The sequence below is a fragment of the Schistocerca gregaria genome, chromosome 4, assembly GCF_023897955.1.
Source record: "Schistocerca gregaria isolate iqSchGreg1 chromosome 4, iqSchGreg1.2, whole genome shotgun sequence".
In the NCBI taxonomy this organism is placed as follows: Eukaryota; Metazoa; Arthropoda; class Insecta; order Orthoptera; family Acrididae; genus Schistocerca; species Schistocerca gregaria.
The window spans coordinates 498273537-498301207 of record NC_064923.1 but is presented as its reverse complement, the minus strand read 5'-3'; the positions used below and the strand labels follow the sequence as shown (position 1 = coordinate 498301207).

The 27671-nt window shown below is 37.8% G+C and overlaps 2 protein-coding genes across 2 annotated transcripts in view; one reads left to right on the top strand and one right to left on the bottom strand.

Moving 5' to 3' along the window:
* LOC126267412 (roquin-1) overlaps nucleotides 1–25322 on the bottom strand; it is a 246290-nt gene extending 220968 nt beyond the window's left edge. The window contains 2 exon segments of the mRNA XM_049972641.1: nucleotides 10730–10892; nucleotides 25245–25322. Coding sequence (XP_049828598.1) covers nucleotides 10730–10891 — 162 coding nt within the window. The 5' untranslated portion in view covers nucleotide 10892; nucleotides 25245–25322.
* A 367-nt stretch (nucleotides 25323–25689) lies between these two features.
* LOC126267410 (suppressor APC domain-containing protein 2) overlaps nucleotides 25690–27671 on the top strand; it is a 96705-nt gene continuing 94723 nt past the window's right edge. The window contains exon 1 of the mRNA XM_049972639.1: nucleotides 25690–25770. The gene's annotated coding sequence lies outside the window, so the exon portion shown is untranslated. The remainder of the gene's footprint in view (nucleotides 25771–27671) is intronic.

Genomic DNA, 27671 nt, shown 5'->3' with positions numbered 1-27671 from the left:
ACTTCTGTCTCTATGCTGTTCAGTTTTGGAATGCAACCTACGACCAGCTTACAAACAGAAGTGATGACACTTTCTGCAGGACCTGACCATCATTTTGCAGGATTTCTAAACTGAAGGAAACACTTCATGGCATTCGCTTCAAAACTGCTACAAATTCATTGGGACCGTGTCGCTTAAAATGTCAACACAACTGGCACTGCTAAGAGTATCCTATGGCTTCCATATTGCTGGCAATGGGTTGTACATAATGCTGGTGACTACTCTGAAGGTAGGTAAAACTTTGAAACATGTTTCTATTTTGTATGAGCTGTAAATAAATAGTTGCCACTATTAAAGTTCCAACCCTCATTTGTAAGGCCTGCCCTGAGGTAAGTAAATGTAGCAAATGGTGGCTGCTGAAGTCACCTCACCCACACCAATATTGCTTCAAACATGTTACAAAGGAGAATCCAGTCATTGATGGCACTCTCCGAACTGGGGTACAATCCACTCCTGATGTCTTCTTAGAACGAGTACAGGTATAGCATAATGCACAATAACCATGTAGCTTTGGGGAATGGCCATCAGTTAAATGTATTTCTTGTAGAGCAATGCAAATTGCAGAAGAGGAGGAATTACAGTGCTGCAGCTATGGCACGTAAGAGTAAGATCAGTTAGAGTTCCAATGAATGACCACGTCAGAGGTGTCCAGGTTGGGCTTGAAGGATTAAGGACGATCCGTCACACTCCAGGATGATAATGTCTGGTTTGAAGGACACTCTACTGCGTGGTCATCAGGCCTGTACAAAATCTCAATTTTTTTCACAGTCCAATTTAGCCACTGTCACGGATGATGATGATGATGCAATGAAGAGGACAACACAAACACCCAGTCCCGGGGCAGTGAAAATCCCCAACTCAGCTGGGAATCGAACACGGGACCCAATCAAACCAGAGGTAGCAACGCTAGCCACTACATCAGGAGCACTCCAGCATCACTGCCTGTAACCAATGGGGATGGAACCACATTGTGAGCATTGGTTCACAATCCAATGTCGTGCAGGTATCTGGCACCTATGGTGTCACCACAGCAGCCTTGTCCGAATTCTCCTCCTCCTCCTCAACTGCCCACGATTCTTGCAAGATCCCATCTGCAGTGAGCGTAAGGACAGATTAGTGGTCAACCCTTAGAGCTACAGGCTGTGGCTCCTTCAGTCATTGACTGGTGTTGGGTCTCTGATCTACATTTCCAGGAAGAGGTTTCCCAAGAAGCACTCGTCACTAGCAGATGACGGAGGAAGAAGCTGCTCCTCCGACCAGGTGCGGGAAGTGGTTCCCAAAAACGGTTTCATAGGAACCACAACACAGGAGGGCAGTGGAAGAAGTAGTTGGGAAAAAATTTAAATAGGAGAGTGAAGGCTGTTACTTTCGCAAAATTGGTCATCATATCACCAGCATTTTCCCTTAGTATATGTCAGACAAGAAATATATTTATATTACTCAATTTTCTTTTCTTTCTTGAAGACTGGACAAACCAGTGAACTTGTGTGGGGGAAGGTGTTCTGCACAACTGACACACAAAGATGGTTGTTCACAAGGACTATCTTCATGGGATGATCGCCTTCAGTCCTACCATTTGGGTCCACTGTGCAGCAGGATGTAGTACCACCAAAGCATAACCATTCAAAGCACCAGACAGGTGGTGGAACTTAAGATTTCATGCCACACCTGTACACTGTGACTACTTTTTCCAGGAGTACATTCCCTTTAAAGGCTAACATAAAGACACTTTGGGACCTTTTTGGATGCACAGGTCAAAAGTTCTTCATTTCACTTGAAATTAACATACAGCTTGTCACCTTTTCAGAGTGTAACATCTCTATGAAAAATGATTCCTTGGACTATATTCAAAGTTATGAGTGGGGCAATGATCACTAGTCTGTCACCCAGTTGTTTCCATGTCTGAAGAGCTGAAGATTATGGAACAAAGGAGGCTTTAATCAACAGCAATCCGCTACACATTTTTCGCAATGATACCTTAAATATAATGGCTCTGTCACAGTAAAATGAATCCCCAACATTTCGACTATGTACTAAGCATTGGATAACTTAAGTTCCACTCAAAGACGTCTGCATTGTCCCTCTTCATGTGGGGTGGCCAGGGTAGGGAAAGCAGAAGGTTTGTAACTATCTCCATTGAAATTTGCATACTTGTCTGATGAGACAGCCAGATGAGAACTGCCATTGTTTTGGTATAATTTAGTACGTTTCATGTGTGAAACATCTGCCCTGATGCAACCTATGCTAATTAAGGGTTTTCCCCATTGTCACTACCCAGCCAAGCACAGGCTATCTGATATGACAGCCACTGATGGGAAGATGATCTTTAACGGGAAATGCGGTACATACTATTTAAGATGTTCCTGCCATATGCAAACAGTGAAATCAGACTGCATACAAAGTAAAGTTCGTCAGTGAAAATTTGAAAAGTAAAACTACTGAAGCATTTATAACAAAGTTCCTCAACTTACTGCCCTTCAGCAAAGTTGTTGTGCTCAAATTATTCTTAAAATTGAGAGCTGGATGAAGCCTGAAGTAGAAAGCGCTGAAATCCTGTGCAAGGCATGGAATGTATATCGAAAAGACAGTTTAGAAGCCATAGGAAGGAGAGTGTTCATTGCAGTCAACACAAGGATTGTGCCTACAGTGACTCTGACGGTGACGTTATCTGGTAGCTTTAACAGCTCTAGGTGAACACAGTTATGAGATGTTTTTACCAGCTACCCAGTTCCACCGTGACAGTTTTAGAGACATTCAAAGAAAATCTATGCATGGTAGCACAGAAATACCCCCATAATACAACATTTGTTAAAATGATTGTATATACTGGGACGTCTTCGGATTCATTATGGGTGGTACTGACAGATAGTGTCATGTGAACTAGTTTTGAACAAGTTTTCCAGAAACAGGCTTCAGCAGCTAGTTCAACAGCACACATGAAGTGGAAACATTTTAGCCTTTAAAGCTTTAAACAAACCTTACCTTATCAGCGGTGTCTGTATAGGGATACGGATTAGTGACCACGATATCACTGCGGTGATGGTTAATAAAGTTAATAAATCAACCAAGAAAGCTAAGAGAGTACTTTTGCTAGAAAGACCAGACAAACAGTTACTAGCATCCCACTCAGACAATGAATGGAGATCTTTAAGTTCCAGTATGATGGAAGCAGAGGATTTATGGGCAAAGTTTGGATGGATTGTGAATCACACTCTAGAGAGGTATGTGCAGAATTAGTGGATTAAGGACAGAAAAGACCCACTGTGGTTTAATAACAAAATTTGGAAAATCCCGAAGAAGCGAAGACTGTTGCACTCTTGGGTCAAACAAAAATGCACAAATGATGACAGGCAAAGTTAGCACATAACCATGCATCAGTAAAAAGACTGATGCATGGTGCATACAACTACCACCATCATATCTTAGCAATGGATCTAGCTAAGAAACCAAGAAAATTCTGACCCTACATAATATCACTAAGCAAGTCAAAGGCTTCTATCCAATCACTTCTTGACCAATATGGTGCGCCAATCGTTTAAGAAATCATTTATACAGGAGGATTGTACAAACATATTGTAGTTTGACCATCGCACAGACTCTGTATGAAGGGCATAATAACAGGCATGCCTGGTGTAGAGAAACAACTGAAATAGTTAAAAGCAAGCAAGTCACCAGCTACAGCCCCAATTCTGTTTCACAGAGTGTCCTCTACTGCATTGGCCCCTTCACTTGCTTGTCATTATCACAAATCTCTCACCCAAAGCAAAGTCCCAAGACTAGAAAAAAGCTCAGGTAACTCCTGCACATAACAAGTTAAAAGAATGGAATGGACCTGCAAAATCACAGACCCACGTCCTTAAAATGGGTTTGCTGCAGAATTCTTGAACACATTCTCATTTCGAAATAATAAATTTCCTTGAGATGGATTTAGAAAATATTTCTCACGTAAAACTCAGATTGCCCTTTTCAAACATATCTTGTGAATTATGGATGAATGGGAACAGCAGATTCTGTATTCCTAGATTTCTGTAAAGCATTTGACACAGTGCTCCACTGCAGACTGTTAACAAAGGTACGAGCATATGGAATAGGTTTCCAGGTATGCAAGTGGCTCAAAGACTTTTTATGCCAAATAATCCAGTACACTGTCCTCAATAGTGAGTGTTCATCAGAGACAACAGTATCATCAGGAGTGGCCAATGGAAGTGGGACAAGACCGCTCTTATTCTTTATATGCATAAATGATCTGACAAACAAGATGAGCAGCAATAGGAATGTGTCATTGTTGGAGTGACTGTAGAAAAACACAATATGACTCAGACAAAATTTCTAGTTGGTGTAATAAGTAAATGCAGATGACCCGGAAGTACAATCCTATCATGTTGGAATACAGCATTAGTACCAAACTGCTTGACAAAGTCACATTGATTAACTTTCTAGGCATAACAATCTGAAGTTATATGAAACGTAACAAGCACCTAAGGATAATAGTAGGGACAGCAAATGGCAGACTTCAATTTGCTGAGAGAATTTTAGGAAAGTGTGGTTCATTTATAAAGAAGATCGTGTATAGAACACTAGTGTAACCAATTCTTGAGTACTGCTCAAGTGTTTGAGATTCCCACCTTGTTGGATTAGAGGCACTGCTGCAATACAGAGGGAAGCTGCTACATTCGTTACAACTAGGTTCAATCAACACGTGAGCAATACATAGATGCTTCCTGAGCTCGCATGAGAATCACTGGAGGGAAGATGACATTCTTTTCATGGAAAACTACTGAAAAAATTTAAGAGAACCACAAAAAAAAGAAAAAGAAAAAAGAAAAAAGAGGAATTAGCACTCGTATGGAGGCATACAGAGAGTGGTTTTTCTCTCATTATATTTTAAGGTGGAACAGGAAAGGAAGTTAATATTACTCCGCCACACACCATATGCTGGCCTGCAGAGTCTGTATGTATGTATGTAGATGCAGAATGTCCTTACCAATGACACAGGTAATGTAATGTCACGGTTGAGATGAAGAATGGAGATTACCTAAGGATCTCTTGCATCTGACTACTGATTCTTTTTTTTTTTTATGTTGTTTCCAACTGAAGTTTTAAGAATTACCAATCAACTACTAGAAGTGAGTACTTTCTCTTTGGATAATAAGAAACAACTCTGCAAGACAAAAGCTTACCCACCCAGACGGTATGGCTTACCAAAACTGCACAAGCTAGAGATTCCTTTGAGACATCCTACCCACAAGGTAACCAGATATTTAGCCTCAATGCTGCCACTCTATGTTGGTAGAACTGACTGTTACACTAAAAACTCAGCAATATTTGTGGAGTCACTAAAAGACATGAGCATGGGCCCAGGTTGATATACTTTTCAGTTTTTATATTTTTATTTATTTACAATGATTCCTGTGAATGAAGCCATTTCACAAACAGAATATATTTTCTGATTGATATAGTAGCTTTATTTTGACATTGTCTCATTACAACCTATTATTAGGATAACAATGAATCTTACAAGCAAATTGATGGGGAGGCCATAGACATCCCTCTTAGTCCAACTGTTGCCAATTTGTTTACAGTGATTTCTAAACAGGGGGAATTCAAACAAACAGTAGAGGAGCAGTCAAGTTTTATCGCTACTTGGATGATAACATCGCAGTACATACATGTGGTGAAGAGCAGTTGGATGTATTCTTGGTAATCTCAATAATATGAATCCACCCAAAAATTCAATTTACAATGGAGAAAGAGAGCAATGTGCAATTTAATTTTCTGGACGTATTAGCGAGCAGATGACAAAAAAGAACCACCATTAAAAACTTAAAAATGAAATAAGCAAGTTGGTTTATTTACAAGTTGAGTTTAATTACTTACTGTTGGTTTACAAGTAAAATTATTACTCCAGTAAGAGGATGGAACAACCTCTCAATCCAAGAAGAGAGAAAACCAGCACTAATAAGAAACAAATTCTACCAAATGGAACTCTACATGGAAATACCCTCTGCTACAAACCATATGACGGCCTACAGAGTATGGATGTATGTAACTTTTTGAGAGAACAAAACATTGTTCATTTTGTTGTGATCTCATTCAAATGTCACTACACTGCTAGGTTGTCAAACAACATATATTATTTCTTTATGTGCAAAGATATCACCTGCCCTGACATGGGCGGACTGGCACACTTTGATTTTCTTCATAGTTACCCTAAACCAATACAATTAACTTCTCAAAAATACTCGAAAAATGAACTTTGAAGATTTCTTAGCACTGTTAAGTAAATAACTTTTAGCCTTTTTCAACATAGCCGTCTTTAGTTAAGTGCAAAGCATTCTAGTCTCATAAATACAGGGTCACCGGTTTGATTCTTGCTAAAAATTATCTTAGGTTTGACTTCTATATTTATTAACAAATTAAAATGTTAAACATTCTTCCTTAGTTACCATTTTATATCTATTAACCATATGTCAATTATTATTTTAGTACATAAATAAAATGATAAATTTAAACAATACAATAATACATATAAATATAAATAATAAATATACACAGTCTGGCCTCAGCAGCCACAGATAGTTGTCAGGTGCGTGTGAGTTGTGCTAGTGTGAGTGTGTGTGTCTCGTCTACATTAAAAGAAGACCTTTGGGCCGAAAGCTACTTGTTTAGCATTCTTTCTGTTGTGCCTATTTGTGACTCAGAATCTCCACTATATGGTGAGTAGCAGTCCATCCTTTTCATAATACTGTTACTAATATACATCCTGAATTTTCCAGTGTTCAATAATAAATCCAAAATCTGAATAAAAGCTACGATATTCAAAATGCTTTATACACTGACAAAAAAGACAACACCAAGGATGAACTGTGCAACACAGACGAAAGTTGGCGAGTGTGTTTCTACATCTTAAAGATGACGTCTATTCAAATTTCATGCTAGACATATAAGAGTGGCACGAGTAGTGCATACATCTACATGAATACTCTGCAAATCACATTTAAGTGCCAGGCAGGGGTTCATCGAACCATCTCAACAATTCTTTATTATTCCAATCTTGTATAGTGCGCAGAAAGAACGAACACCTATAGCTTTCCGTACCAGTTCTTATTTCCCTTATTTTATCGTGGTGATCGTTTCTCCCTATGTAGGTCAGTGTCAACAAAATATTTTCACATTTGGAGGAGAAAGTTGGTGATTGGAATTTCGTGAGAAGATTCCATCACAACAAAAAACGCCTTTGTTTTAATGATGTCCAGCCCAAATTCTGTATCTTTCAGTGACACACTCTCCCATATTTCACGATAATACAAAACTTGCTGCCCTTCTTTGAAGTTTTTCGATGTACTCCATCAACCCGATATGGTAAGGATCCCACACAGCAATATTCTAAAAGTGGATGGACAAGCATAGTGTAGGCAGTCTACTTAGTAGATCTGTTACATTTTCTAAGTGCCCTGCCAATAAAATGCAGTCTTTGGTTAGCCTTCCCCACAATATTTTCAGTGTGTTCCTTCCAATTTAACTTGGATACAAATCAGATTTGCTTCAAATACTTGCTGTAACAGCCATGAGCATTACTTAGATTTGAGATTGGATGTGGTGAACTAATGTTAATTAAGAATGTATTTTAAGCTACAGAGACGCCATTATCAACACCATCTACAACTACATCTACATCAATACTCCGCAAGCCACCTGACGGTGTGTGGCGAAGGGTACCTTGCGTACCTCTATCGGTTCTCCCTTCTATTCCAGTCTCGTATTGTTCATGGTAAAATGGATTGTCTGTATGCTTCTGCGTGGGCTCTAATCTCTATTATTACTTACTGCATTTAAATGGGGTTGCCTAATAGGACTATGAGAAGCTGGATGGTCCTTCTGTGACATTGTGCAAAAACTTGGAACGAATGGAGCTACCATAACTTGATTGCTGGCAGTGGTGGCCACAAGAATGTACAGTCGCAAGAAGACCAGGCTCCAGATGGCCACATGCCGCCACCAAGAGGGAAGACCATCGTGTTTGGCGAATGGCTCTGACGCATCATACTGCATCTGCAGCAGATATTTGCAAAGCTGTTGCCACCACACAGATACAATGAACTGTTACAAATCAGTTATTTCAAGGACAGTTCCAACCAGACGCCCTGTAGCGTGCATTCCAATGACCCCAAACCACCATCATTTGCGACTTCAGTGGTGTCAAGCAAGAGATCGCTGTGTGGCAAGGTGGAGGTCTATTGTGTTTTCTGATGAAAGCTGGCTTTGCCTTGGTGCCAGTGATGGCCATGTCTTGGTTAGGAGGAGGCCAGGTGAGGACCTGCACCCAACCTTTCTGTGTGCTACACACAGTGGACCTATACCTGGAATTATGGTCTGGGGTGTGGGTTCATATGACAGCAGGAGAACTCTCGTGGTTATACTGAGCACCATGACTGCAAAACTGTATGTCAGTCTGGTGATTTGATGGACTGAGCTGTCATTCGTAAACAGCATTCTTGTTTTCCAACAAGATAACTCATGTGCACATACCCGTGTTATAACTCAATGGAAACTACAGAGTGGTGGCATGATGCCTTGGCCTGCTCAATCACCAGATCCATCTCTAGTCGAGCACATATGGAATACCAATGGACGACAAACCCTATGTCATCCACAACCAGCATCAACTGTCATTGTATTGACCAATCAAGTGCAACAGGCATGTAACTCTACCCCACAAACTGACATTTGGGTCCAGAACAACAATGCATGCACGTTTCCATTTACCATTCTGGCAGTTACACTGTTTATTAATGTACCAGCATTTCACATTTGCAATGACTTATCCAATGCTTACATTAATAATGTATTCCCCAAGTTTCATTACTCGACATAAATTATTTTTTGGTGTTCCGATTTGTTCACTGTCAGTGTATTTACCAGCACTCACAATTCTTCAAAGTAAACTTTGCTGCTGAGAGTGTTTTTTTACTTTAAGAAATTTAGGTCCTAGTTGCATACCTTCTCCTCTTTTACCTTTTGTTATTCTTGTTCATTTCACTGTATATTCCAGATTCTCATTCCTCTCCCTTTGATTGTATCTCCCATCACTGTTTTTATTTCTTATACTACTTCCATTCCTTCTCTGACACTTGGTGTACTTCTCTAGAATTTTCTTCCTTATTTACGATTCGCTAAGCTTACCAAATGATGGTGTAGCGTAACTACTAGGCTCACAGTAAGGAGAGATCAGATTCAGTCATCTTTCTGGCTGTAATTGTATAAGGTTTCCTAGGTTTACCTAAATAATTTCATGTGATTGTCCCCTGAACAAGTCACAGTCAATTACTTGCTATCCCTGAACTGAACTGGAGCTATGTCTTTAATGTCCTAACCACTGCCATGACTTCAAATAAATTAACTGGAGCTCTGCCTTAAGTTCTTACCATTGACGTGATTTTAATTTAACTTCCGTTCCCTCACTATTATGTAGCTCACTGCCTGCCTTCTGTTACAGTACTAGTCTGATATAATCCACTATTATTTGTCCTGCGACAAATTCTGCTGTTTCTCTTCTGCTCTGGCTCAAGATTGTCCCATCTTTATTTTCTATCTACACTATTTGTTCTCTAGCTTAAGGCAATGCACTATCAATTCTAAAACTGCAAAAGTAGCTATTCTTTAATTGCAGCATCAATGGATGTTTCACCCATCTTTCCTTATTTTGATACTCTACAGATGTACACTAACTTATTATTATCAACTTGTACACATTCTAATTCAGGTGACTCAGTCAATAAGATATGAAAAACTCACATGGTGCAGTAAGAAACAGTAAATGTGAGGACATGAAATCAAAGAGGGTTAAAATATTTTTTTGTGAAATCTCTAGCACAGCAGTTTGTACACAGGTCTATAAAGAATGAACAGAAGTTGACTGAGGACCACAACTAGGCACTTGTCAATCATCACTACCCAGAATACATCCAATGGGTTACATGTACTTCAAATGGGAAGAATGGGGAGGTGGTGGTGACTAAACAACTTTAAAAAAAAAAATCTTTCATATTCGATGTAACTAAGCATTATCCTACTGAAATATGGTACATGGATTGCCTGGTTTTCAAACTGTTAACAACTGAGATCACATACTGTATGAAGGGAAACCCATAACCACCACAATTTGTGTTTACCTGCTATACTATTCAACAATAAATGGTAACACAACGAAGTAAATACAGAATGAACTACTACCTATGGACCCTTTGCTGCAGGACAGGTCTGAACAGAATGCATCTGAAAATGTGTCACCACCACTGGGCATGCCAGTCAAGTTGTGCATATGCCCATTATTTTTCTATGCCTTTGTGGTTTCTTGACTGGAAGCCAATTAAATACACATGTGCTAAATGTTCAGCCCACTGCTAAAGGTGTCTAATTGAAACTCTCAGAGATTCAAATCAACTGCTGCACTTCTACACTGAGCCAACACTCCAGGCAAAACCACACCATCCACTACACTGATAGGAAAAATATGCTAGTCATTCCATATTATGGTTCCACTGCATGCACCAGTACTAACACAACTGTGTTTCATGGAAGATCTTATATAGCACACAGTCTCTATCGCGGAATGTAATGTTATCAATTTAGGAGTTTTGTTGTTAAATACAACTTTTTTAATATCGATGGAAAGCCAGAAATACTATACCTGATCAAAGGGACACTGCTTCCTGTGTAAATTGGAGAGACAGGTCTTGCACACAGTATGTCCACATCCCAAGCTGATTGGACTACGAAGAGTAGCATCAAATTCATTGCAGCATACAGGACATGACAAAAACTCAGTCCACTGGGGAGCCTGGATTGGCATTCTGTAAAACAAAGAGCAAAAACATTATTAGAAGCATATCAGAGATGAATAAATCATACCCAAAGGACAATTCAAATTAAACTGTCAAAGTCTTCACAAATCTGACTAATGAGCAGCTGAATTAGGACAGACTACTACTCATCCACAAATGAGATGTTCAGCATCAGAGAGGCAAATTAAAAAATATACTGTTTAGTATTCTTCATTTGTTGAGCACAATTCCTAAGTGGTAAGTACTGCTCTTTCCTAATATATATTGTTATTGTTATCTCCTACTAAATTTTCCATTGTTGAATGAATTTTCTAAAGATGTTCTTCAACATCAAGTTGCTGTGAAACATTGCAGAGGAACACAATAATAATTTGACACTACCAAGTAAATTCTCAGCAGATATATTATTCAAGTCTTCTTTCACATTTCTCTGTATAACAGATTGGCAAGTAATTGTGTTAATCTCTTACATTGATAGCTGTGAGTTGTACGGAAATTTTAAGTGTATGCCAAAAGGATTGGGTAATAGAAAATGGAGATGGTGTATTTGTTGCAGCAGACAAGAACCTTCAACCATCAAATTCATCCCCAAAAAATTTGGGGCAAACCTCAGTTTGCTAATACATAAATTCCACAATCATACTGTCAAAATCGGTGGAGACTTCAATCATCTAACATTCAACAGAAAATTTTTGAAGTCCATTCATCATGGAAATATATTGGAGCTAATGGCAACAACTGGACCTGACCTCTTTGAAGACGTACACATCGATACTTGTATCAGTTAACACTAGGCAGTTGTAGCAACAGTGAGTGCTTAAGTACAGAAGGCAGCTAAATCAATTAGAAAGATTTACGTGTTCAGCAAAGTAGATAAAGTAGCGGTAGTGCAATAGATTGATGAGGAACTTTAAAAATTTAGTCCTGGACAGAAGTGTGACTCAAGTTTAAAATAATAGTTTACTGTGTGTATATATACGTAGATAGTGGAGGAGAGAAAGCCCCCCCCCCCCCCCCCCCCCACACACACACACACACAAACAGAGAGAGAGAGAGAGAGAGAGAGAGAGAGAGAGAGAGAGAGAGAGAGAGAGAGAGAGAGAGAGAGATGCTGAATTAAATGCATTTGATTGTCAAGAAGACAACGTGTGAAGCCTTCAATGACTACCTTAGCAGGATATTATCAAAAGATTCAAAGAAATTCTGGTCATGCGTACAAAATGTTAGTGTTACCAAAATTAGTGTCCAGACACTAAAGGATGAGACATGTTTTTGCATGTGATATGTTACTAGTCAGATGATAAATAAATAAATAGAAAAATACATGAGTCAGGAACTGTTACTAAGGACAGGAAAGTGAAAGCAAAAATGCTTAACTCAATTTTCAACTCTTTCTTTACAAAGAAAAATTCTTGCACCATTGCAAGGATGGGTGACATAAATAATAGTGTTAGAGGTCTTGAGAAACAACTGAAATTGCTAAAATTGAACAATGCCCCAGAACAAACAGAATTCTTGTCAGACTGGGTACCTAATTTGTGGCTGAGTAAACTCTTATTTTAACCACAATATAGTGTCTATCCCTCAAACAAAAAACTGTGCACAGCAGTTGGAAGAAAGCAAATGTCACCACCCTCTATAAGAGAAGCAGCAAAAGTGATCCACAAACCTACCATCCAATATCCTCAACATCCATTACTGTAGAATTTTAGAACATATGCTAAGGTCAAACACAATGCTGTATCTTGAACTGAATTACCTCCTCTACACCAGTCAGCACAGATTCTGATAACACTGATCATGTGAAATGCAACTCGCACTCTCACATCCTGAAAGTCATGGATCAATGTGCTCAGATATATGCAGCATTTCTTGACTTCCAAAAAGCATTTGACTAAATACTATGTCTATGCTTATGGAAAGTATGAACATAGTGGGTATCAATTGAAATTTGTGACTGTATTGGGGCTTACTTGGTAGGGAGGATCCATCATGGTGTCTTGGATGGAGGTCATGGACAGACGAGATGTAAACATAGCTTTGGGTGTGCACAAGGAAAGTGTGATGGGACCCTTGCTATTCATGTCATATATAAACGAACTTGTAGACAGTAATAACAGTAAACCCAAGACTCTTTCCAGATGACAGTTACATATAATGAAGTACAGTCTGAAAAAAGCTGCACCAATATTCAGCCAGATCTTGATAAAATTTCAATGCGATGCAAAGATTGAAACATACCTTAAATGTTCAGAGTTGTAAGATTTGGCATTTCACAAAATGGGAAAAAAGAACACAGCATCCTTTGACTGCAGTATCAACACAACAAATGGAATCAGTCAACTCACGCACGTACCTGGATGTAGAGAAATGAAATGGAACAATCACATACCCACAGTCACCCTAGTGTGTGGAAACCCATACCAAATATACTCATGCTCATAAATTAAAAATAACTGCAGAATGTGGTGCCACACACCTTGGCACTACACAAAACCAGCGCTAATAGGGCACATAGGGAACACACATGACATTGATCTGTAAGTCGACGGTATTGGTAATAAGTTGAGAAAACCGTTCCGAAACACATGTGCTACAAAACGCTACTATTTCTTGTGCACGTATCCCGACATCAAAATGGGATATGATAACCATGCACACGTACACAGGCCGCACAACGGGTTGGCGTACTCTGGATCAGGTGGTCGAGCAGCTGCTGGGGTATAACCTCCCATTCTTGCACCAGTGCCTGTCGAAGCTCCTGAAGTGCCGTAGGGGTTTGAAGACGTGCAGTGATGCATCGACCGAGAGCATCCCAGACGTGCTCAATAGGGTTTAGGTCTGTAGAAGAGGCAGGTCACTCCATTCACCTGATATCTTCTGTTTCAAGGTCCTCCTCCACAATGGCAGCTCGGTGGGGCCATGCGTTATCATCCATCAGGAGGAAGGTGGGGACCCACTGCACCCCTGAAAAGGCGGACATACTGGTACTGGTGCAAAATGACGTCCCGATACACCTGACCTGTTACAGTTCCTCTGTCAAAGACATACAGGGGTGTACGTGCACCAATCATAATCCCACCCCACACCATCAAACCACAACCTCCATACATGTCCCTTTACAAGACATTAAGGGGTTGGTCTCTGGTTCCTGGTTCATGGCAGATGAAAACCTAGCGAGAATCACTGTTCAGACTATACCTGGACTCGTCCGTGAAAATAAACAGGGACCACTGTTCCAATGACATGTACTGTATTCTTGACACCAGTCTTCACAGGCTCTCCTCTGACCAGAGGTCAGTGGAATGCACCTTGCAGGTCTCTGGACAAATAAAACATGTCTGTTCTGTCGTCTATAGACTGTGTGTCTGTAGACAACTGTTCCAGTGGCTGCGATAAGGACCTGAGCAATGCTACATGCAGTACTCTGTAGCTGTCTGCGGGCACTGATGGTGAGATATTGACCTTCTTGTGGTGGTGTACACTGTGGACGTCCCATACTGTAGAACCTGGACATGTTTCCTGTGTGCTGGAATTGTTGCCATATTCTTGAGATCACACTTTGTGGCATGACGTACTGTGTTTGACCAGCCTCCAGTCATCCTAGTATTCTACCCCTCATAACGTCATCAATATGTGTTCTCTGAGCCATTTTCAACACACAGTCACCATTAGCACAGTGAAAACATCTGCACACTTACTCGCTGCACCGTACTCTGTCGAGCACCAACACACTTCTGAATATGTGGACTGCTGCCAGCGCCACCATGCGACAACTGCAGGTCAAATGCATTGCATGGTCATACCCCGAGGTAATTTAAACCCGCAAACCACCCACCAGATCATTGTTTCACCATGTATCAACATTATCCTTAATTTATGAGCATGAGTGTAGGATTAACAGGGAATACTAAACATATACAGAGAACAGCAGCACAATGGTCACAGGTTTTAAACCGTGGAAGAGTGTCAGAGAGATGCTAAGCTGACAAATGCTTGAAGATAAACGCAAACTATCTCCAGAAGGCCTAGTTACAAAGTTTCAAGGGCCAGCTTTAAGCGATGAACCTACAAATATATTATGACCCCTTATGCACGTCAGCCCCTTGAGATCGCACGGACAAGGTAGTTAAGACTCATTGCAATAAGCACAAAAGTGTTTAAACAATCACTCTTCCCATCTTGATACATGAATGCAACGGGAAGGAGCCTTTAATAATGAGTAAATGAAAAAACCAACAACATTTGTTTATCAAGTTACACTGTAAGATAGAGATGTTACTTGTGTCTTCTTGGAAGGTGGATGTCATTAGTTGATTTATTGCAATTTTCGAAGGGACGTAAAACAAGATTACAATATTAAATGCCAATGGATGGTCAAGAATAGCAGTGGTATGTAACAAGTAACCTAAGAGTCTGCAGCTAATTATCAGTAAAAACGAAAAAAAATAGTGTTATTAAATGAAAGATGAAACATTTATAAAAAATAATCTTTTAGCATACTGCTATGTGACAGCATATATGGAATGGCAAATGCTGGAAGTATGACACACTCTACAGAACACTGAAATAAACAGTATCTGAAAGTCTCAGACTGCTACGAAACGAGATATGCTGTTCTTAAATGTGTTTGATTTTTATGTTCAAAAATGATGAGAAGGAAGATTTGAGTTTAATACCCTGTGTAATGAATAGGTCATTAGAGATGGAAATAATTTCTAACTGGGCTGGGATGGTGAAAGAAACTGGCTATGTCCTTTCCAAAGAATCCAACCTGGCTTTCACCTTCTGTAAAAGACAGGAACAATGGAAAATCCACATATGGATGGCCAAAAATGGATTTTACAGTTGTTCCTTCATTGTCTTTCCTTAGAAACACAATGGCACTGGACTCCTAGGTGAAAAGCTATTAATGAGAAAGAAATGGCCAAGAAGAGGAGATAGTAAATTTGACACTTCTTGTGTTTGTTAAAAGAGATGCGGTCAACAATTTCAGATGAAAATAATGTCATGAATGAATAGCAGTTCCACAACACACATTACAGTATATTCAACTGAATAACTAACTGTCTGTTGACCTTAGCCTTTGTGTCAGCACAGTACTTACACAACAGACCCTCCATTCACTGAGTCTAATAAAACTACAAAACCATCCCTATTAATGGGGGCCACATTTCTAATCCAAATGTAATACACTCATTTATATTTTGTCTATAACAAAGATAAGATTTTTTAGAACCAAATTATTTTATTTTCAAAAATTAGAAAACTGTCTGCTCACAAGTAAAATTGCTTTTATTACTCAGTGACAGGACAATATTTTGCACCCTGATCATTTTTTTGTTGTCATAAAATGAACTCTCATGATTCACTACTTGCTTAACATATCAGTTGCTGTGAAAATCATTTGGTAATGTAAGTCACTACAGTTGTCTCAATCTGTCTACCTAACTATGATTGGATAAGCTATAATGATCTTAAAATTAAAAGCAAGCCACTATTCCTAGAAATTATCTTACTAAGAATACCTATTAATGATAGTATCAACATTAAAAATAATATATTCAGGACCTGCAAATCTTGTCATCAAAATAATGTACACTTGCACTTAGTCCCACTTTATAGTAGAAACAATTCAAAATTTGACTATGGACAGAGGCGATTTGTTCTAGTCCTTTAAAAATCACCAAATGTAAACCGCATACCTCGCTATCCTACTGCAAAAAGTAGAAATAATGTAAGACACCCAACAACATCATATTTAATGAAGACATGGTACCAAAAATACATGAAGACATGGTACCAAAAAATACAGGCACTATATTTCTTTAGCACAGAAGAAAAGGCCAAAATCTTTGAAAACCTACAGATAAAACTTCACACTAACTTACAGTGGCACAGATGCAAGTTGTCAACAGTTTCAGTAAAATTTTCCAGGTGGTTAAATGTTATATCAGCCAGTAGTAACACAATTCACATCAACATCAAATTACAGAATTCCTTTAACAGCTTCAAATATAGAAACACTTTCTCCAGTTTTGTTAACACATGTTTTAAAGAATCATTACTGAGGTCTGGACAAATGTAACTTAACATTTGCCTTTCCTACAGTTAGGCATTCAAAATCAAATTGGTAACCATTTCTGGAGAAGTGGATTGAAGGGTAGATATCATTTAACAACATGGGTCTGAGATCAATATCTTGCATAAATGAAGAAACTACTGTACTGTTGTTGCAGAAATGCCATATGGGAAAAAGAACCATTACAAAGTGGCCCAATGTAAGCAATGTGAGGTCCAAGTCTTTAAGAACTATCAGCAGCTACATGAATGAAAACCATCAATTTAGTATGAAGTGAACCAAAGGGAGAATTAAAATTTCAGTCATGGAAATTCATCATCAAATCACATTTTGATTGGCACTTTTTCAGCATGCAATGTGCTCTAAATAAGATACTGAAAAAAATATTTGTAGTGCCTATTTAACTTAATAATTTCAAATGATAAAATATGTCATTCAATTGTGTGGTCTCACTGGAACTGTACCAAGCACTGAGAGTGAAATAAGCACACTGTTATTTTTTAAGTCTTGATCTGATGAAAAACTACTGAACAGGGATAAACTGCCACAACTTCAATGCATTTAAAAACTTTCTTCTCTGTTCTGCATATTGATAACATTTTTCTAATTATTTTTGTACATGTCCAAACCATCATATACACAAATTGGGGTAATTTGACAAAAACATGTAATAATGTTACAAGACACAGCTATTAAATTTGTATGCCTGTTTCAGTTACACTTTACAAAAATTTAGGCATTTTCAAGTTAAGAGATCTTTTAGTAAGCATTTTTTAACATGATCTGAAACATTTTGTCTTGTAGTGCCACAATTTACTGCAAGTCAGTAGCTTAGCTACATTGTTACAGACACACACACACACACACACACACACACACACACACACACACACATACACATTACAGTAGTAGAAACTCCCCTACAGAACAGAAGCAGCTGACAAAGAAAAACTTTATTAGTTTGTTTTCAAATTTTACTTTACTATCTGTCAGACATTTTATTTCACTGGGTAATGTATCAAAAAGTTTAGTTGCAGCACTGTGGATCCCTTTCTGTGCTAAAAACAACCTTGATGTGGAAAAATTAATGTCATATCCTTCTAATATAACAATTATGTACTTGTTCCTTTCAAACCGCCGTGATTATTTATAATAAACTTCATGTGGGAATAAATATACTGTGAAGCAGTAGAAAGAATGGCCAATTCCTTAAAGAGGTGTCTACAAGATGATAATGGGTGAGCAGCACATAATATTCTTACAGCAGGAGGTTTCTCAGCAATGAAGACTTTCTTTATTAAAGATGAAGTACCCCAGAACAATATTCCAAATGGCATTGTAGAATGAAAATGTAGCAACTTAACTGATTTGTCTCTTACTCAGATTTGCATTGATTCTAAGGCCAAATGTGACTGGACTAAGTTGTTCTAGTAGTTACAAAATGTGATTTTTCCAGTTTAAATCCTCATCAATATGGACATCTAAGAATTTCGCCTCATCAAGTGCTACACTTATTATTGGTATAGTCCCCCAAGACATGAAGAAAGGAATATTTTGTGTCCTTCTAAAATTAAGGATAAGAACATTTGCAGAAAACCAGTCAATGATACTTTTGAGGACACTCTTTAATATTTCTTCAGTTTCTTTATGGAACTGTCAAAACAAATAAAAAGTTAAGATCCTTTGTAATGAGTAAAGCAAGAGAGGCACAATCATATTTTGTATCAGAAACCACTCAATTTATAGGCCTATGGTGGATTTACACAAATTTGCCGCAGCCTACATTATTTACAGAATATCTTATTTAATACAACCCCTTCTTAAGCTCAGCAGGCAAAAAGCAGTAAAATTAAAAGATGTGTAGAATAATAGCAGATCCAATTTTTTTTTTCTTTTTAATGATATACTGTAGTGAAACTTGACAGTTTGGTATGATGTGAAGAAATATAACTGTAATTCTCATTATGTAGAAAAATGGATTTCACTGAATGCTTTACAGTATGTGTAACCTTAACATGACAATTCAAGCAAAGCGAAGCTGTAAGTGGTGGCATATGCAGAAGAGGAACATAGGCACATGCATTCACAGAACACTACAAATAAACAGATTGGGAGCTGAGAATGGGGAGGATATGATAGGACAGAGGGAGGGAAACTGTTGGGTGGAGAGTTTGGGGATAGTGTGTTACCATAGAGTCCAAGACAGGTACAGGGGCGGAGAATGTGTTGTAAGGGTAACCCCTATATGCATATTTCAGAAAAACTGGCGATGGAGGAAAGGATCCTGATGGCTCGGGTAGTGAATCTAGTTGGCAGTCATACCAATATAAAAAGGTGTGCAATGATTGTACCACAGTTGGTAAATAACATGGCTGCTTTCACAGGTGTCTGAGCCACTGATGGGTTAGGATAAACCTGTGACAGGACTGGGATAGGAAGTGCTGGATGGATGGATGGATGGATTGGGTAGGTTTTGCACCTGGGACTTCCACAGGGATGCAATCCTTGTGGCAACAGGCTGGGATTAGGAGTGGGGATGAACTAGAATGTAATGGAGATTGGGTGGGTGACTGAACATCACTTTAGGAGGTGTGGGAAGTATCTTGGGTAGGATGACCCTCTCATTTCATGGTTCAAGATACTTCCCATCCCTCTTGAAGTGGTGTTTGGTTGCCCACCCATCGCATCCACCTGTCTTTCCCCACTCCTCTCTTTTTTTGCTCCTTTTTCCCCCCTGAATTCCCTGCCCCACACCTGACGCTGCACCTGTTAGCAGTCTAGTGCCTGCACACTCCATCAAGACACCATTCGTCTCTCTCCCCACCTGTATACTACTACCCCTTCCCCACCTCCTCCAAATTGCTGCTTGCATCTCATGTGATGATACATTCTGGCCCAAGATGGTGCGCGCACATTATTTCTGCCATTACAATGACCATAGGGCTCAAATGAGATGGGTGATATTGTAGGGTCAAAACTGTCTATTTCAATGGCACACAAACCCTGCTGCATTCTACACTAAATACATCAGTAAATCCCTGTTATGAGCAACACTATTCTTCAACACTCAGTCCTGAACTGTACACTCTGGTAAGCTCATCATATAAAATATGAATGACAGCCACTAACATTTATGCAAAAAGTCATCAACTTTTACAAGCACACACCGTTTACAAATCAGGACCTCACAAACTCTGGTCATTCAAGACCTCATACTATTTGAAATATTAATTTTCAATGGCTAGAGTGTGAATTCAGACACTGGCAACAATTAAAACTTTAAGACAAATTGAGGTAACCTGTACCAGACATGCACAAGTCTCTAGCACATATATATTGTGCATAATCTTTATTAAAAAAACCTGCATGTGGCCGCTACATAACTTCTACTATTTTTTAATAGCTTGTTCATATCTTTAAACACTCACTTTTGTATCATCCACTAATTTCTCTCCAATTCTCACTCTAAAAGTTTTGTGAGTCGCCATATTAATCACTCACTCTATGAAGATTCTCAATGCAGCAGCTGGCAGGAGAAGCTGTTTGGACAAAAGTCTGAAGACAGTTTGTGACTTTTGGTGGCCACTCACTTGTTTCCAGTTGGTACCACCCCTAGTTTTCAATACTGTGCTCACACAGTATCTTCATAGATCATATCTATAAACTTAAACCATTTCAAACTCAGTTACATAATAGATATCTATGATCCTTAACTCTGCAAGTTACATATTGTTGTTTGAGTAAACAGACAAACAGAAACCAAACATTACATTACTAAGGTTGACTTGGTTGGCTGCAGCGTGGGAGCTGTTAGTGTTGGCTGAGGTCATTTGACTTCTGTCTATTCATCACTACTGGACTGAATGGAAGGGCTACAAATGACGTGTCACAGGCAGCAAATGCATTTAATAATCATTTCTTAAATATAGCATAAAGTGTAGCAACAAACATTTCAAGACTAAAATCACAGCTGTAGTTGAAATTGTAGCTTTCATAAAATTCTGTCACGTATGTATCACTAATTCTCCTTCCGAAATTAGAAAAATTACACAGTCTCTCAATAATAAAATCTTACCTGGTTTTGATGGTGTTTCCACCAGAATACTAAAGATATGTTCCCAGGTATTAAGCCCAGTCTTATCTGAAATATGTTAGGCATCATTAACTCAAGGCATTTTTCGAGAGAGACTGAAATAAGCTATTGTTAAACCCTTCCTTAAGAAAGGTAATAAGAGGGATGTAACTAACTACTGACTTGTATCACTGCTGACATTCTCCAAACTTTTTGAGAATGTGGTATATTCTAGAACAGTATCTCACATTAGCAACAATAGTATCCTTAGAGAATCACTGTTTGGGTTTCAGAATTCTTGCTCTACAGAGAACGTCATTTACATGTTCACTCACAAGATTTTAAAAGCATTATATAATGAAAGGGCACCTGTTGTTATTTTCTGCAATGTCCCTAAGGCATTTGACTGTGCAAATCACAATATTCTCCTAAATTGATGTTTTGCAGGACTGACAGTCTAGCCAACCAATGGATAATGTCATATCTAATAAAAAGAGTGCAGGAAGTTGTACTCAGTAATTCATGAAATGTACTCCAGAGACATAATTCTGACTGGGGAGAAATCAATTGTGGGTTTCCCCAAGTTTGAATCTAAGATCCACTATGTTCCTCATGTATATAAACAACCTTCTGCCTAGTGTATAACAAGCAGAATAAGTTCTTTTGCAGATGATACTAGCATTGTAATCAATTCCAGAATTCATATAGAAGCAGAAAAAATGCTAATCAAAGTTCTTAAAAGTGTCACTGACTGGTTTTCTGCAAATGATCTCAGCCTCAGTTTTAAAAAGACAACATATTCAGTTATGCATATCTAGAGGTACTACACCAACGATAAGTGTAGCAAGCAGGTGAGGAGACATTAAATCCAATGAGCACTTCAAAATTCTTACGAGTCTATACTGACAAGAATTTAAATTGGGACAAAATTATTAACTAACTCTGATGTCTCTTCAGTTCTATGCAAGGAGCGTGATTAGTGAGTAGCAGTTTTCTACTTTGCCTTTGATCTCTCCCCTTGCCCAGATGAGAATGGGTTCCATCTGTAATATCTCGACATTGGCGATATGTCTAACCCTGGCCTCTCTCCACTTCTATGCATGTGCTTCCACTTAGAACCACGCAAATCTTGGGGAAAGTCAGTTCAAGTTGACATATTTTCTTTCAATAGTGTCATATAGAATAATGTTCTGAGGTAACTCATCATTAAGAAAGAAAGTGTTCATTGCACAAAAACGTACTGTAAGAATAATACGTAGTGATCACCAACAATGAATTTATAGACATCTTTTTCAGGAGTTGCGAATTCAGACTTCACAGTATATTTATTCCCTCAAGAAGTCTGTTATAAACAAACCACTACTTTTCAAAATCAACAATGACGTACACAATCACAATACTGGAAGGAAAAATAACATTCATTACTCTACATTAAGGTTGTCTTTAGCACAAAAATAGGTGCACAATGCTGAAATAAAATTTTTTGATCATTAACCCATTGATATCAAATGCCTGACAGGCAGCAAAATAAAATTTGAAAACAAACTGAGAAACCTTCTTCTTGACAACTCTCTCTATTCCACAAAAAAATTTCCATTACTGTAAAGTGGAAAAGATGGTGGGTACAAATTATTAACTCATCTGTATACTTTTTTACTGTTTTGTAGAAAAAACTAAGAAATGTTTGGAATGTAACTCTATGTACAATGTAATTTGAGTTGTGAATGTAAAATGACTCATTCCACAATCATTACATTCTATCTTGCAAAGTGATCCAGGGAACATGTTAACTAATTACATAATCCCATCACTCATTCAGTCGAAAGTCTTCTTAGAATGAACAATTAGTATTTGGTTATTGTCACTTAATTATGTTATCTGTATGTGCATTACAGTAATATGCATGGGGTGTCCCCTCCCCTCCTCCCCCCCCCCCCCCCCGACAAACTTTACGGACAGGTTCATTATACAGAAATAAGTAAAAAATTTTCCTTATTTTAGGAGGAAGATGTAATGACCAAAACAAGAACAAAAATGTCTGGTACACATGATGTCTAAAATGCATACTTTAAGAGCTACGAGCACACGTGTTCATCTATAATAGCATGAAAAAAATCTCTTCTATTGAAAGTAAGCTCATGTCTCATAAGGTATGCATCTTACAGCCCATGTTTAATAGACCTTTCTTTTTTTTCACCCTCCATAGTGCCTTCTCCCAGAACATGAAAAGAAAAAGCTTGCAGTAGGAGAAACATGTTCCATCGCAGTAAAGAGCAACAAGTTCTCCTATCTTTTAAAGTCTGCACTTTAGAGCCCTTGTTTACAAGACATTTCTTGTTTTAGTGTACCAAACCTGTCAATAAAGATTTTTGAGACACCCTGTAGGCTATATACCACCATCAGCTGGCCTGCCAATGTGTTCTTTATTTCACTTTTCACATATAAATATTCTAATCAAGTATTGTTGTGTTTGTTTTTGGCTTACTTGATAGAAATGAGTTCTTACTTGATATCTGGCATTCAACTACACATCTAAAATATTCCACATTCAGATGTCAATGCTGAAATGAATCTGTGCAGTATGTAAACAATAAATAAACACCATGTTCTTCGTCTAGGTAACAAGGTATGAAGTAATACCAACCACCACAACTATGAGGGATAATGAAGGTATTTGCGGTTCTGTACTTCAGAAAATGGATGTCATGAACCACATACTTATACAATGAGAAATAAAATGTAATCAAACAACGCCTGCTTATGATGAATGAGATGAACAATGCCACGAACTAGTGTAACAACTTATCAAAGTAGATCACTCCACATAACCTACAATATAATTATTAAAATTAACTCCCAGAATTCTTTTTGCATGCATAAGCCAGGGAAGAGGAACAGCTCATAGTATCACATTCTTCCTCTATAAAACTGAGATAAATCATTTAATTCTTCTACAGGAACAACCAATATTGTTGTTACGATCTTCAATATGGATTTTAGAATAAAAGTAGTGAAAATGACATTCTATAAGCTACTTAATACATGAGGAACAGACTTCCAATTCAGATCATTACTGAAGTTTAAAAACTATTACAGAGATTGAATATAAAAGCAACAAAAAATATAGTTGCTTTTAAAATAATACATTACAAACATGCAAAACGTTGTTAATTGGCACAACACAATCATGATTTATGGTACTATTCATTATTATTTTTAGTGTTTACTTTACAGTTCATGAATGAAACTAACTTACATAAATGAAATTGCCTAGTTCGCCCCCCTCATAAAAGTTGTAGATACTCTGCCTGCTAGTATTACTGAAGACTACACATTAATTGTTGTTTGTTTAGTTTTTGTTGTTATTTTCCTTTCGCTCTCCTAAACTTTGAGAAATTCACCATATGTCTATGTGGTAAGACATTACGGAAAGTTTTTTTTTCCGACGTCTCGAGGAACTGTAAAGTAAACTTTGAAGTACAGGCGAATTTTACTGAAAGCCAGGGAAAGAAAGTATGTTCGATTAGCTTTATACACAAAAATGTTGATATGTTATGGATAAAGCAAATTTCAAAGTGACATAACTCTGAAGCTAAAAACCAAAATAATGCACTGATCTCAGGTAAATTATTACCAAATCATAATAATCATTACCGATCACTAACCCACTATACTTTATCCTAACATTAAATCTGTAAGTTCAGTTGTGACAAATGCTATAATACCTTCTTCATAAACCTGTTGTTGTCATAACAACAAATACGATACACTTAACAAACATCAACTTCCCATCAGGTTGTTGTGCATCAGCAAACACCACTTTAAACTTCGAAAATGTTAACACAAAACTAGTTCAACATATTCACTTCCACTCAATAGTACGAAAAGCGTTTCTCTTTCTGATTCGATATTTTCGTCTTCTATAGTTGTCACATCTTCAAATAATTTTTGAAACGTAAGTTATATTGTCACTATAATGACTACTTTAACATCAGCCTCCTGAACTGCTGTTCAACAGTTTACTGAGGGAAGGATTCATGACTTTAAGCTTAGTGTCACTGTTTCTGCTACCACCATAGGATAACTGATGTAACCCGAAATTACTAATTCCCTATAGCCAGACAACAATAAACTTCAAAAAATGATTATACTCCACGGGATTTGCATCGGCAACTAGCTTTTAATAACGACAACATAGCACCAATACCTCGTTAAATCCTACGCAGAACATCGAATAGCCTTCACGGCAGCCATAACACATCATTGTTGACACATTGCCATCTATTGAACGAATGAGGTACTTTTTACTTGGAAACGCAAAAAAGAGAAGAAAAATTAGCAGAAAATTATTTTCAAATCTGAGACACTAATTTTCCGAAATAACAGCAAACTCTTACAAGTAAATCATTTGCTCACATCTTTTAAACTGAAAATTATTCAGATTTCGTTGGAAACCGCACAGTCATTTATGAGAGAGTCATTTTCTACTATTTCCTATATATTTAAAAACTGCTCCACAATTTTAGTGACTCCGCTTCAGAAGATCATCGTAATTTAGGATGATTTGATAGCTACGGGAAATTTCATGCTAAATCTGAGGCGTTATACATAGTATATCTCGTTCATGTTGGCGGCTCTGCGTGTCACTTTTTTTAAGTTTATTTCTTTTTGTGTTGTGGATTATTTGTTGTGTAGGTTTGAGTGTGTTGTTACTGGTGAAATTTGTAAACAAGGTATGTAAATCAGTGGTGATTATCTCGAGGTGTTCTCCTTTGCGTTAGACTACTTTACAATCAAAATTTAACTGTTATTTCTATTTTACCGTGTGTACCTGTTTTAGAAGATCCAGGACTAATCATGTTTCAAGGTAAAAGAATTATAAAAGTTATGGGCTAGCATGAACCGACGTGTATTCAGCTTTGACTACGGGATTTGCTAGTTAAAAGTACTTGTTTGGTTACAAAAGTGTGTTCCGGCGAAGAGCATTAAATAGAATAATGAAAGCAGCAAAACCATTGAGAGCGCTTACCGAAACTTCAAATGTTTGGATGGAAGATTTCTTGGAAATAACGTTAATCTATATAACAGCAACTGAAAAACAAATAAGTTATTTCTGGCAGCGAACATCGGTGGTGTCACGGTACTGACACCGTTTATAGCCACAGGCAGTTTTCTTCCAATTGATTTTACTGTTAGTAACTGTTTTTCTTTCAGACTGCTTGGAACTGCATTATTTAATAAAACATGCCACTAAGAAGCTAATGGGTGATCTGTATGTGCCGAACCAATTTATGAAGTGACTTGAGTTAAAGCCTCCAGAGTCAGCTAAGTTCAAGCCGATATACTTGCATCATTATGCGGACTTTGTGATACAATTACATGAAGCGAAAAAAGTTGGTGTAACCTTGTAACACACAAACTTAGGCCACGCCAATATAAAATTTATTAGTGGAACTTGCCGGAGATGACCAATTATATTTCTCCAGTGTGTAGCTTTAAAAACAACTATTAGGTACAGTAATCAAAACATGTTAGCAGACAAATGACAAACAATGAATTACATTGTATCTCGACCATCTGCCTATTTTTAGTAGGTTCTGGCATAGTTTACCCCTACACGTGGTTCTGAGAATACTATTGCTTTAGCAGAAGAGGAAGCTCAGGTGTCAGTGGTGAGTGAACTCATTGCAGTGGCAGGTGTATATCAGATAATCGTGCTGGACAGACATTTAGAAATGAAGTTTGCTATCCAAATACCAGGCCAGACTTCAGTTATCTCACTAGGAGACCTGAGTGTCACCAAACTATATTTAAGAAATGCAAATTTAAAATGAGGAAAATTATAGTTGTAAAGGTATTTTGAGTATTTAAATCATATTTGGTATGGATTCTTGTTTGATGCTAAAAATATAATTAGTGAACTGAATGTAAATACCCTGCCCATCATGTGAGATACATTGTGAAGAGGATTGCTGGATACCTCAATAGTTTGCCACTATGCATCTGTTGGTTGGCTTTTACGGGATGAAGTAAACAGACTCAGATGCATGTTTCACAGATTTGTGCTGGAAAAATGTAAATCATATTTGAGTCCTTCTGGTCAATGGTGAATGTGGTGAAAAAGGAGGGCGAATCATTCCATGTTAAATCAACACACCTATTTTACCTCAACCTCTTAGATTTTGCTGAAAGTTGGTATACTTATAGTGGGCACTGAGACTAAGAAAAATACCATATTTCAATTTTTTGTCTCAAACCATTCCTGAAATACGGCTATGTAAACTTTTCAAACACCAGCCAAAAATGTGTGAACGGACTTTTTTAAAATTGTCCTAGGAGCTGCCCTAATTGAGCTAGAGAACTGAGAAAGGCGCCATTTTGCAGCATTTTGCATGCTCTTCCCAGGGATAAACATAGCTTCTAATTCATAACCTTTTTCAAAATACTAATTAATATTTTGATTTAATTTTTTTACTAGAAGTACATAATTGAAAATTTTCAAAATATTTCCATAACTACTTCATACTATTGTAAATCACATGGCAAAATATAAATCTGGGATGATAATGTGTTCATTGTTAAAAAAAAAATATTCCGGACTCTTTGTTTTTCACTAACGGCCCTAGTTTGACCA